A 12,101-nucleotide genomic window follows, 5' to 3' on the forward strand; every position below is an offset into this window, starting at 1 on the left:
AGAATCGAGTCCCGTGTTGGGCCTGCTTCTCCCTCTGCTTGTGTCTCTGCCTACCCCCCTCTATGAATAAATAAATAAAATCTTTAAAAAATTTATATTCTTTTAGTAAAAACTCGATGGTATGTTTTGACAGTGCAGTCCCTGCAGTGTTAATCCCAGCCAACAGAACTGCGGAGTAGCAGAGAGAACCTGACCATGACAATTGACCTAGACCTCAGCCAAGGGGCATTGGAGATATACTGTAAATCTCAAGCCACTGATCAGAAATCCTTATGATAGTGACCCTCTGTTTAGCTTCTTGGGGGAAGAGAGTGTCTTTTGGGAGGGGTGCAGTTTTGCAAGATAATAGCCTTAGCTTTCCATTCAAATGTTATTTTCAATTTTGCAGGAGCACCATATAGTCATGGTGTGTTTCATCATGCAGAGTGCTTTAATACTGAGTGACAAAATGGGGCAATGGAAATAAGACAAGGGTCAAGGCTTTCAGAAAAGACCAGAGAGAGAAGAAAGAGGGCATTCCTGTGTTAAGACCCTAGGAATAGGGGATCCCTGGGTGGCTCAGCGGTTTAGAGCCTGCCTTTGGCCCAGGGCATGATCCTGGAGACCAGGGGTTAAGTCCCACATCAGGCTCCCTGCATGGAACCTGTTTCTCCTTCTGCCTGTGTCTCTGCCTCTCTCTCTCTCTCTCTCTCTGTTTGTCTCTCAGGAATAAATAAATAAAATCTTAAAAAAAAGACGCTAGGAATATTAATTTTCTCAAATATGTAGATCTGGAAGCTATCTCTAATGGTATTTTGTTAGACCATTTCTCCCTGGCAGGAGGAAATTAAAAGCTAAAATAAGTGGAAGGAATGTAAATTCAATAAGGGAATAAAATAACGTGTTGACTTTTACAAGTTATAAATCTGGTAACTTGTTTGTAACAGGACTCACTATTTTCTAGCTGTAATATCCAACTGTATTCTCTTATTGACTTACTGCATTCTACCTAAATATAGCAGTAAAAGGGATTGCTTTATTTTCCCAAAATATTTAATATTAAAATAATAAGAGTTTTTTTTTTAAGATTTTTATTTATTTATTCTTGAGAGAGAGAGAGAGAGTCAGTCACAGACACAGGCAGAGGGAGAAGCAGGCTCCATCCTGGGAGCCCGACGTGGGACTCGATCGATCCCAGGTCTCCAGGATCATGCCCCGGGCCAAAGGCAGGCGCTAAACCGCTGAGCTACCCCGGGATCCCATGTTAGAAGTTTTAGATCTTGGGATGCCTGGGTGGCTCAGCGGTTAAGCCTCTGCCTTCAGCTCAGGGTGTGATTCTGGGGTCCCAGGATCAAGTCTCACATCGGGCTCCCTGCGTGGAGCCTGCTTCTCCCTCTGCCTGTGTCTGCCTTTCTCTTTCTGTGTCTCTCATGAATAAATAAATAAAATCTTTAAAAAGTTTTAGATCTTATGTATAGTGACAAATAAGGTCAGATTTTTATTAATGAATAGTTTAATTCAACATTATAATAAACAGGTTAGACATTAATATCTAGATTATAATTTCAGCTATATTCTAGGTACGCATAAAATGTATATACACATATAGAGAGAGAGAGTCTGTGTCTTCCTTATACTTGCTTTACATTCTGTAGCCCATCAAGATAATACCCCTATCTCCCTTCCTTTAACCAGTAAGTGTTTCTCTTTTCTAAACTTCCTCCAAAACCCCCTCCTCAAACAACTAGACTCAAGCTTCTGGGGAGTTTGTTTGTTTGTTTGTTTAGCTTCTGGGGAGTTTAAATTTGGAACGACTGCAGCAAGAGGGTTGTAGAAATGTGCTTGACCTTCTAGTTTGTAATTTTGGAGGCATTTTCCTACGGACATATTAAATATGGTGGTTAGGTTCTGTATTAGTATTAGTTGTACACTTATTGCTGTACAGGTAGCTGTAATCTGATTTAGGAGCCAAATTAACCTATATGGTGTTTTTTTTTTTTTTTAAAGATTTATTTATTTATTTATTTATTCATGAGAGACACGCACACAGAGAGAGAGAGAGAGAGGCACAGACACAGGCAGAGGGAGAAGCAAGCTCCATGCAGGGAGCGCAGTGCAGGACTTGATCCTGGGTCTCCAGAACCACATCCTGGGCTGCTCTGTAATGTTGTTTCTATGGGAAAATGTATTTCAAGTCCCAGATAATCCTCTTAGAAACACTTGGTTCTAAATTTTATGAGAAGCACTTATGTATTACATACCAGAAAATACTACAAGTAGTATTTATAGAAATACTACTTGTTTAATTATTATGATTTAGGGTATGTTACTTTTAAAATATTTTATGTTAGCTTGGATGTAAAATTATAAATTAAAAAGTGTTTCCAAGAGTTCAAGGTAAGGACTAGCAAAGAGATATTCAAAGAACAAATAAGTACTGCTGATGTTTTGAAAGCTTACAGGGCATGTGATATAGAATCATGTTTATCTTTATTTTTGTTTTTTCGTCTTTAATAGAGATAATTGAAATGACTATAACACTTCTGAGGTTGTAAGAATAAGAAATGTCATGATCTCATGATGATTATCAAATACATAGAGTGGGTCTATGATATTCTGTAATAACCAAAACTTCTTTGAACATTCTGAAGTACTATATAAGTAAAAGGTTGTGTTGTTAAATACAAAAGACTTGCTTTGGAAAAGAAAGTGGCATAAAAATACTGTAGAAGTATTTGATTGTTCCAAATTTTAGGTGAAGGAAGCAAAAAATGAGCAATTTAACCAATATTTAGCAAGTATCTGTTTATGAAGCACATTACAAATGACTTTTCCAAAGCTAAATGGAGTATCACTCCCAGGGGCAGGATAATAATCACTCCCAAATCCAGCTTTTAAAGTAATATTGAAGTAACTAATTTTGGAATAATGGTCATCTAATCCTTTTGGAGAATTGGAGGTTTGGATCAAATTCTAGTAAACAGCAGCACTTGACTTCATTTAAAAATTATATTGATAGCAAATTTGGATCTGGTCTTCAGATAGTCTAACCAGTAAATTTTGAATGTTATGTAATATTTTATAAATTAATTTCTCTAGTAAAGCCAAAGATTGAGACTGGAAAATTGTTGTGAGATTGACTCATAAAATGACTCCTCTGAATCCTTGCTTACATTTGTCATTCCTCTCTTGAAGCGCATATTTTCTTTGCCTAGCACACTACGTGTTTTCCACTCTTACCACTCCTTTAAAGACAGCATGTTTTAGATCCAGTATTGATTGACTCTTTTTAGTCTTGCTTTATCTTGGGTTCATTTTTCCCCTCTCTGATGTTAATTATGTAGCAGTCATTATGGCCAAGCATTGTTCTGAGAATTCTCAAGTATCAATTCATTTAATTCTCACAACAACCTTCCAAGATTAGAAATGTAATTATCCTCATTTTATAGATTAGGGAATTGAAACATGACTAGTCAGAGGAAAGCTGAGGAATGAACCCAGGCAAATTGACTGAAGAGTCCATTCTTTTGGCCATTGTGCTCTGCTACCTGCCTGCCTCTTATAACAGAGAGGGCTCTTTGTTTTATCTTTTGAGGTACTCTTTCCTGGTATGTCTCTTCCTAGGGTAAGTTACTCCCAGATAGGATAGATAACAGAAAATGACTGCGAGACCCACCCTTCTACTGGTGGCAGTGGGATTACCCTGGATTGTTGACTCACCCTACCCAAGCAGTGAGAATGTACTCTCATGGCTAGAGTGGGAAGTCTGGTTTGGGCCTCTGAGGAGTGGGGCTGCCTCTATTTCTGTATAACCCTCTACCTAGTGTAGTGCTCAGCTGTAATGATTCCCTAGTAAGTAGTCTATTGAACGGAATGAAATAATTCTAGTCTCCACTTTGTAGTTAATCATTCAGTGTGCTCTTCAGTGGATTATTTCATGACACTCCCCCCTCAATTTCCCTTCCTATAAAGTGGCAATAGTAGTTCAAGTCAGAGATTCAGTGAATTTAATGTTTGTGAATAGGCTTTATAAAATTGAAAACACTATTTACATGGAAAGGATAAAGTATTTTAAAAGCTGTCTTTAGGGGATCCCTGGGTGGCTCAGCGGTTTGGCGCCTGCCTTTGGCCCAGGGCGTGATCCTGGAGTCCCAGGATCAAGTCCCGGGATCAAGTCCCGCGTCGGGCTCCTGGCATGGAGCCTGCTTCTCCCTCTGCCTGTGTCCCTGCGTCTCTCTCTCTCTCTCTCTCTCTCTCTCTCTCTCGCTCGCTCTCCTAAATAAATAAATAAAACCTTAAAAAAAAAAAAAGCTGTCTTTAAATTGGACCTACATAGGGGAATCCCTGGGTGGCTCAGCGGGGAATTCCCCTACATAGGGGAATCCCTGGGTGGCTCAGCGCCTGCCTTCAGCCCAGGGTGTGATTCTGGAGTCCCAGGATCGAGTCCCACATTGGGCTCCCTGCATGGAGCCTGCTTCTTCCTCTGCCTGTGTCTTTGCCTCTCTCTCTCTCTCTTTCTCTCTCTCTCTGCCTCTCATGAATAAATAAATAAATCTTTTTTTAAAAATGTATTTATTTATGATAGTCACAGAGAGACAGAGAGAGAGAGAGAGAGGCAGAGACACAGGCAGAGGGAAAAGCAGGCTCCACGCACCGGGAGCCCGATGTGGGACTCGATCCCGGGTCTCCAGGATCGCACCCTGGGCCAAAGACAGGCGCCAAACCGCTGCGCCACCCAGGTATCCCAAATAAATAAAATCTTAAAAAAAATAAATTGGACCTACATAGTAACATCTGAAAGTCTAAATACAGTGATTTGTAAGAATATACAACTTCTGTAAGATACATATGCATTTATTTTTTATTGAAAAGTATATATATCATTTTTAAAAATTATTCTTACTTGAATCTTGGGCAAAAAGAATTGCTTATTATTGTGGATTTTGTTGTTGTTGTTATTTTAAGTAGGTTCCATGCCCAGCGTGGAGCTCCATGTGGAGCTTGAACTCACAACCCTGGGATCAAGATCTGAGCTGAGATCAGGAGTCAGATGGTTAACTGACTGAGCAACCCAGGAGAGCCCCTTTACTGTTTTAAAGTACATTTGGATTCTAAAGATTCTATTTTAGGCTTTTAATTCTATATAGTGTTCATAAACAAATACAGAACCTGGAGTTATAAGAGCTCTCCAATGTTGCTGTTCTTGTGCTCAGATAGCCTCTATTGTTAGTTTCTTTGAAAAGGCCTGATTTTGTTCTTATGGAAGGAGGGACTTGGCATAAATACTCCAGGAGTTTTCTTTAGCTATCAGAAGAAACCAAGCAAAAGCACAATTATATTTGCCTTTCTTTTTATTGAGGTAAAATATAAGTAACAAAGTTTACCATTTTAACCATTTTTACGTCTACAGTTCTGTGGATTTAAATACATTTACATTATCGTACTAGCATTACCACCTTCCATCTCTAGAACTTTTTCATCTTCCCCAACTGAGACTCTATACCCATTGAACACCAGCTTCACATTCCCCTCTCCCCCTGGCTCCTGGCAACCACCATTTTGCTTTCTGTCTCTATGAATCGACAACTCTCTGAAACTCATATAAGAGGAGTCATAAAGTATTTGCCCTTTTGTGATTGGCTTAATTCATTAAGCATACTGTTTTTAAGGTTCATTGGAACTATAGCATGGGTCAAAATTTCCTTATTTTTTAATGCTGAATAATTTTCCATTTTATGTACCACATTTTGTTTATCCATTCATCTGTTGATAGAAACTGGGTTGCTTCCACCTTTTGGCTATTGCGAACAATGCTGCTGTGAACATGGATGCACAAATATATATATTTGAGTGCCTATTTTCACTTTTTTGGGGTATATTCCCAGAAGACCTTTACCTTACTACAAGTGAGAAAGTGTGGGGGTTCTAGATGTATAGTAATTTATCTTGAAGTTAAATATACTATTAGGATGTTTTTCCTGTTGAGCATTTATATTGGGCATTTTCTCACCGTTGACACTGTACTATTCCAGAGTAGATTCAAGTCAAAAACATTTTAATTCTATATTTGAATTACCTCCATAGGATAAAAGAGTATGAACTTGTTTCTTGTTTTCCTAACCCATAGTGGGAATGAAAATTTTTGCTGTTAAGATAATTTTTAGTACTCCTCGATTTTTTTAATTACCAGAATTGTTTACAAAAAATGTCATTAGCTCTTATATTTACATTTGAGATAGAATTCTGTCCATTATTACCAGTTTTTCATTCTACATGCAGTTTATGCCTTAAGTGACTACTACCCTCAGGAAGACCATGGAAGATCTCTATGCAGATGAATGTGCCTTAGAATATAGTGATAAACTGAGTTTTATAAATGCCATTGCTTTCACAATGCTTTCATAATATACACTAGCTTAATTTGTCATGTATTAAAGCACAGAGTTGCATTTCTAGAGTTGTTTTTCATATTTAGCAAACTTACTAGTATCTTACTTTGTTCTATTTTGTTGACTATACAAAGTAGGGCTGCACTGGTGAGGAAATAGCCATTGAAGAATCTTTTTGGATTATCTATTCATGTCCCCCTTTGCAGGTAGCTTTCCACTTTCCATTTGTTACTGGACACTTAAAAGGATATTCACATTTTGCTATTTCTTTAGATACCAGTATGGTCAGCTATATTAATATACTCTCTGTTGCATATTTTACTTTATCCAAGAAATTTACTTTAAAGTACACTTTTACAGGTATTTAAAATGTGTAAGCAATGGAATCAGAACAATATTAAGAAAAATAAACCTAGCACTTTTTGTTGATTTATTTGTAATGAAATACTATTTCATGGTACCCTGAGGAGTGAAAACCTACACCTCCTGACTGAAATCTTTTCCTGCCACTAGGGGGCTAGGTTTTCCTTAGCTGTTAAAACTAGAAAAATGTCCTGTTTTTTTTCAGTTTGAGCATACACAGCAGACCCCTCCTTGATGTTTTCCTTTTTGGGTTTAAGTTCTTTCCGGGATATTTATGCTTTCAAATATTCTGGGAGATCAAATTCAAATCCAAAACACTGAAATTGTATATCTGAATAATCTCCAGAGGTTTTTTTTTAATAAATTTATTTTTTATTGGTGTTCAATTTACCAACATACAGAATAACACCCAGTGCTCATCCCGTCAAGTGCCCCCCTTAGTGCCCATCACCCATTCGCCCCCACCTCCCGCCCTCCTCCCCTTCCACCACCCCTAGTTCGTTTCCCAGAGTTAGGAGTCTTTATGTTCTGTCTTCCTTTCTGATATTTCCCACACATTTCTTCTTCCTTCCCTTCTATTCCCTTTCACTATTATTTATATTCCCCAAATGAATGAGAACGTATAATGTTTGTTCTTCTCCGATTGACTTACTTCACTCAGCATAATACCCTCCAGTTCCATCCACGTTGAAGCAAATGGTGGGTATTTGTCATTTCTAATGGCTGAGTAATATTCCATTGTATACATAAACCACGTCTTCTTTATCCATTCATCTTTCGATGGACACCGAGGCTCCTTCCACATCTGGGGCATCACAATGCCAGATTTCAGGTTGTACTACAAAGCTGTGGTCATCAAGACAGTGTGGTACTGGCACGAAAACAGACACATAGATCAATGGAACAGAATAGAGAACCCAGAAGTGGACCCTGAACTTTATGGTCAACTAATATTCGATAAAGGAGGAAAGACTATCCGTTAGAAGACAGTCTCTTCAATAAATGGTGCTGGGAAAATTGGACATCCACATGCAGAAGAATGAAACTAGACCACTCTCTTTCACCATACACAAAGATAAACTCAAAATGGATGAAATATCTAAATGTGAGACAAGATTCCATCAAAATCCTAGAGGAGAACACAGGCAACAAACACCCTTTTTGAACTCGGCCACAGTAACTTCTTGCAAGATACATCCATGAAGGCAAAAGAAACAAAAGCAAAAATGAACTATTGGGACTTCATCAAGATAAGAAGCTTTTGCACAGCAAAGGATACAGTCAACAAAACTAAAAGACAACCTACAGAATGGGAGAAGATATTTGCAAATGACGTATCAGATAAAGGGCTAGTTTCCAAGATCTATAAAGAACTTATTAACCTCAACACCAAAGAAACAATCCAATCATGAAATGGGCAAAAGACATGAAGAGAAATCTCACAGAGGAAGACATAGACATGGCCAACACGCACATGAAAAAATGCTGCGCATCACTTGCCATCAGGGAAATACAAATCAAAACCACAATGAGATACCACCTCACACCAGTGAGAATGGGGAGAATTAACAAGGCAGGAAACCACAAATGTTGGAGAGGATGCAGAGAAAAGGGAACCCTCTTACACTGTTGGTGGGAATGTGAACTGGTGCAGCCACTCTGGAAAATTTTAACTCAAAGAGTTAAAAATAGACCTGCCCTACGACCCAGCAATTGCACTGTTGGGGATTTACCCCAAAGATACAGATACAATGAAACACCGGGACACCTGCACCCCGATGTTTATAGCAGCAATGTCCACAATAGCCAAACTGTGGAAGGAGCCTCGGTGTCCATCGAAAGATGAATGGATAAATCTCCAGAGGCTAAAGTGTAAAAACTTGTTTATTACCCTAACCTATTTTGGAAGTAGTAAGAGCCTTTGTGGCCGTCTTAGTAATGTCTGGCTTTTTAAATCACTGGAATTGTTAAAATGATGTAAGTCAGAAAATATCAATCCTTACATGTGTATCTACAGTAGAATTCTGTCCATTATTTCAAATTTTTACTTCCATATGCAAAATTTAATGGCTTAAATTGCACATATTAGAAAAAATTATTTCTAGTATACCTTTGTGAACTGACATTTTAAAAATCAGTAGTCAATAGACAAACATTGCAATAAATTTTTACAGTTCTTAGGCTAATTTACTTTCAAAGATTACAGATTAAGATTGTTTAGTAATTTTATTAGCATACACAAAATATGAAAAATGTGGATATAGAAAGTTGTCACCTTATGATAAAGACAACTTAAAAATATTAAATAAGTGGTGTTCCAGTAAAATTAAAATGTTACATTTTAGGAAAAGGGATGGTTAGGGAAGTATTGTACATTAAAGAGCATGTGCTTTAAAGTTTGATTGCTGTCACTGTCACTATTAGCTTTTTGACTTTTAGCAAATTATTTAACATCTCTGAGCTTTAGTTTCCTTATTTTTGTAAAGTAATGTTAATACCTCATTCAATTGTTGTTTGGATTAAATGAAGCAATATATGTAAAGCACCTAGTACTGTGCCTGGTAGGTGCTCAATAAATGTCATCCTCTGTTTAATCCAAAGGTGTGATGTGTTATTACTGATTCTCATTCGTTCTGGAGAGTCTCTCTCTGGAAAAGAGGAGACTCAACCTATTATTAAGACTGCATCTGTAAGTATAACTATCCCAGTACAAAGAGTTAATCTTTTCATGGTATCCTAACTATAAAGAGAAAGCTTGGAAACTAACTTCTTTAGTTAAAATAATACCAGCATTAGCTATTCGTTTTTTGATTGCCTACTCTATGCCAGTACTATTCTAAGTGCTTTATGCATATTAACTCATTCATTCCTCACAACAAACATAGTAGGGCACGTACTATTATTACCCCTATTTTTTTAAGATGCAGAAACTGATGCCCAAAGAGATTAACCTTGCTCAAGTTTGTATGGCTATTAAAATTTTGGAGCTGGGCTCCAAAGCCAAACAGTCTGGCTCTTGGATTCAAATTCTTAACCATTTGTTTAGATAGTTAAAGCATTTTTGTCTGGATTTTTACTAGATGCATTGTATAATGGTAGGACTATTTGTAGAGTATTTCACTTATCCTTAAAACACACCCTCCTCCAAATGTTTATTATTAAATTAATTGAAACAGTTATTTTGGGATTCCAAATATGTTCTGATATTTTCAGTAAAAATGAAATTTCAATAAGAATAAATGGTTAGAAAAGGTAACAAAATGTTTAGTGCTAAGGAAATCATTTAGAAAAGTAGACATGACCCTTTAAAATGATTTTTATATTAGTTTATTACCATGTTGTTTTCAACAAATAATAGCACTAATTGTACTAAATATAATTTTGTTGCATCCACAAAGGAAAACTTTTGGAATTTTTCCAAGTTGAAAGAGGGGAGTGCCTTAAATGCTACTAGAGGTTAATTTTGATTGATGATTTTTCTCTGTTTGAATTTGTCCCAGCTGTGCTACAGTGCTGTTCTCCTTCTACCCACATGGATGCTCTAAGTAGTTGTGTCACTCCCACTGCCTCTTCCTATGCACACTGCAACTACTTCCAGGTAAGATTCTTGGAACAATGGACACATTCTCTGTACTTCACGTGGAATATTATCGACCTTGCACAGTTTTAAAGTGTAATTTTATCTTAATGAGTAGCCAGAGGTAAGCTGTGGATTATGGCTTCAGTTTTCTGAGTTCTAAAAAAAAAAAAAAAAATTTTGGCGGGGGGAGTTGTTATATCTGAATATTCTAGGCCTGCACTGTCCAAAACAGTAGGCACTAGCTACATGTGGCTATTTAAATTAGTTAAAATAAAATAAGATATAAAATTCATTTGAGTGCTCAAAGTCTCATCAGGCTAGTGGCTACCAATTTGTCCAGCACAGATAGCATTTTCATCATATCTGAAAGTTAGTTTGAGCATTGCTGGTCTAGGCTCTTCTATGGTAAAATGAATATCAGATAAACTTTAAAAGTATATAAATTACCAAATGACAGTTTCTTCTAAGATGATACAGATAATTACTTTTTTTAATGAAAGGAAAAAATGAAATAAAAAATGAGACATTTAAGTGGTGATTCCTTTTTGACCCCATATTGTAAATACTATACTTCAGTTATTTTCTCATTATTATTGGGAAGTGAGTGGGTTGATTTAAATGTTTTGGACTGCTACTTCTAGGATAAGATTAAATTCCATGCTTTGGGGGATCCCTGGGTGGCTCCCTGCATGGAGCCTGATGTGAGACTTGATCCCAGGACTCTAGGATCATGCCCTGGGCCAAAGGCAGGCACTAAACCGCTGAGCCACCCAGGTGTCCCAATAGCTTCTATTTCTTTTTTTTTTTTTTTTTTTAATAGCTTCTATTTCTAAGAGAATATCTTACTAGTGGCATTCCAGTACTGAAAGGAATATTCCTTTTTTTTTTTTGAGAAAATTACATGGGAAGTCAAATTATAATCCAACTGGTGTTTGAAGAGTGTAGAATCAGATCAAAGGGACTTAGTTGGACATTTTTAATAGCAGGTGCCATCAAGCATGATAGTCCAATCTGTTCATCTTCACCATAGGGATGTATCTGTCCCACAAATTAGAAGCTCTTGTTTGGGGATCCAGATACTCTATTCCTTGGATCATACTGGAGATACTCTGACGGTGCTTATGTCTTGATTATGTTTTAAATAAATTATTTAACATATCTTTAAAGAACCTTTTCTTATTTAGGACAATACATGTTTCTTACAGGAAAATAGAGATAGGTAGACATAGCATTTTTAAAATGAAAAAAATAGAACATATTTTAGGTGTCATTCTGGAAATAAATGCAATTGGTTTAGTTGGATCATAGATACTGGTGAGAGTGTGCATGAATGATCATTATAGTGTAATGGTTAAGAGCAAGAGCTCTTCAATCAGGCAACCTGTGCTTAAAACCTGGGTCTGTCAGTTATTTCATTGTGACTTTGGTAAATTACAGAGTTTCTCTGAACTTCAATTTCATCATTTGGAAATGGAGATGATCACATTATAAACCTCTTGAGAGGATCAAATGGAATAATATATATAAAGTACTTTGCATGTACTTGGCATTTAGTAAGAACTCAATAAATGGTGCTATTGGCTATAGTAAAGTGGCTTGATGCTTAAACTATTTAAATTTACATTATTTGGCATAATGTGCTTCAAATAATTGACACATTCTTTGTAGTGTATTTGGTAGCATCAACCCATTACATGCTTTATTTAATTATTACTCTTCAGTATTTTATGTTCATTGCTTGAGATTATCACCAAACATGTAATTGAATGCCTACTCTGTGCAAAGAACTA

At 36.8% G+C, this 12,101-nt stretch overlaps 1 protein-coding gene across 1 annotated transcript in view; it reads left to right on the forward strand.

Moving 5' to 3' along the window:
• Positions 1-12,101, forward strand: part of HSF5 (heat shock transcription factor 5) — a 45,379-nt gene that overhangs the window by 8,079 nt on the left and 25,199 nt on the right. Inside the window, exon 3 of the mRNA XM_077852523.1 lies at positions 10,232-10,329. Within this exon, the coding sequence (XP_077708649.1) occupies positions 10,232-10,329 (98 nt within the window). The remainder of the gene's footprint in view (positions 1-10,231; positions 10,330-12,101) is intronic.

Source organism: Canis aureus, chromosome 16 (assembly GCF_053574225.1).
Source record: "Canis aureus isolate CA01 chromosome 16, VMU_Caureus_v.1.0, whole genome shotgun sequence".
NCBI lineage: Eukaryota > Metazoa > Chordata > Mammalia > Carnivora > Canidae > Canis > Canis aureus.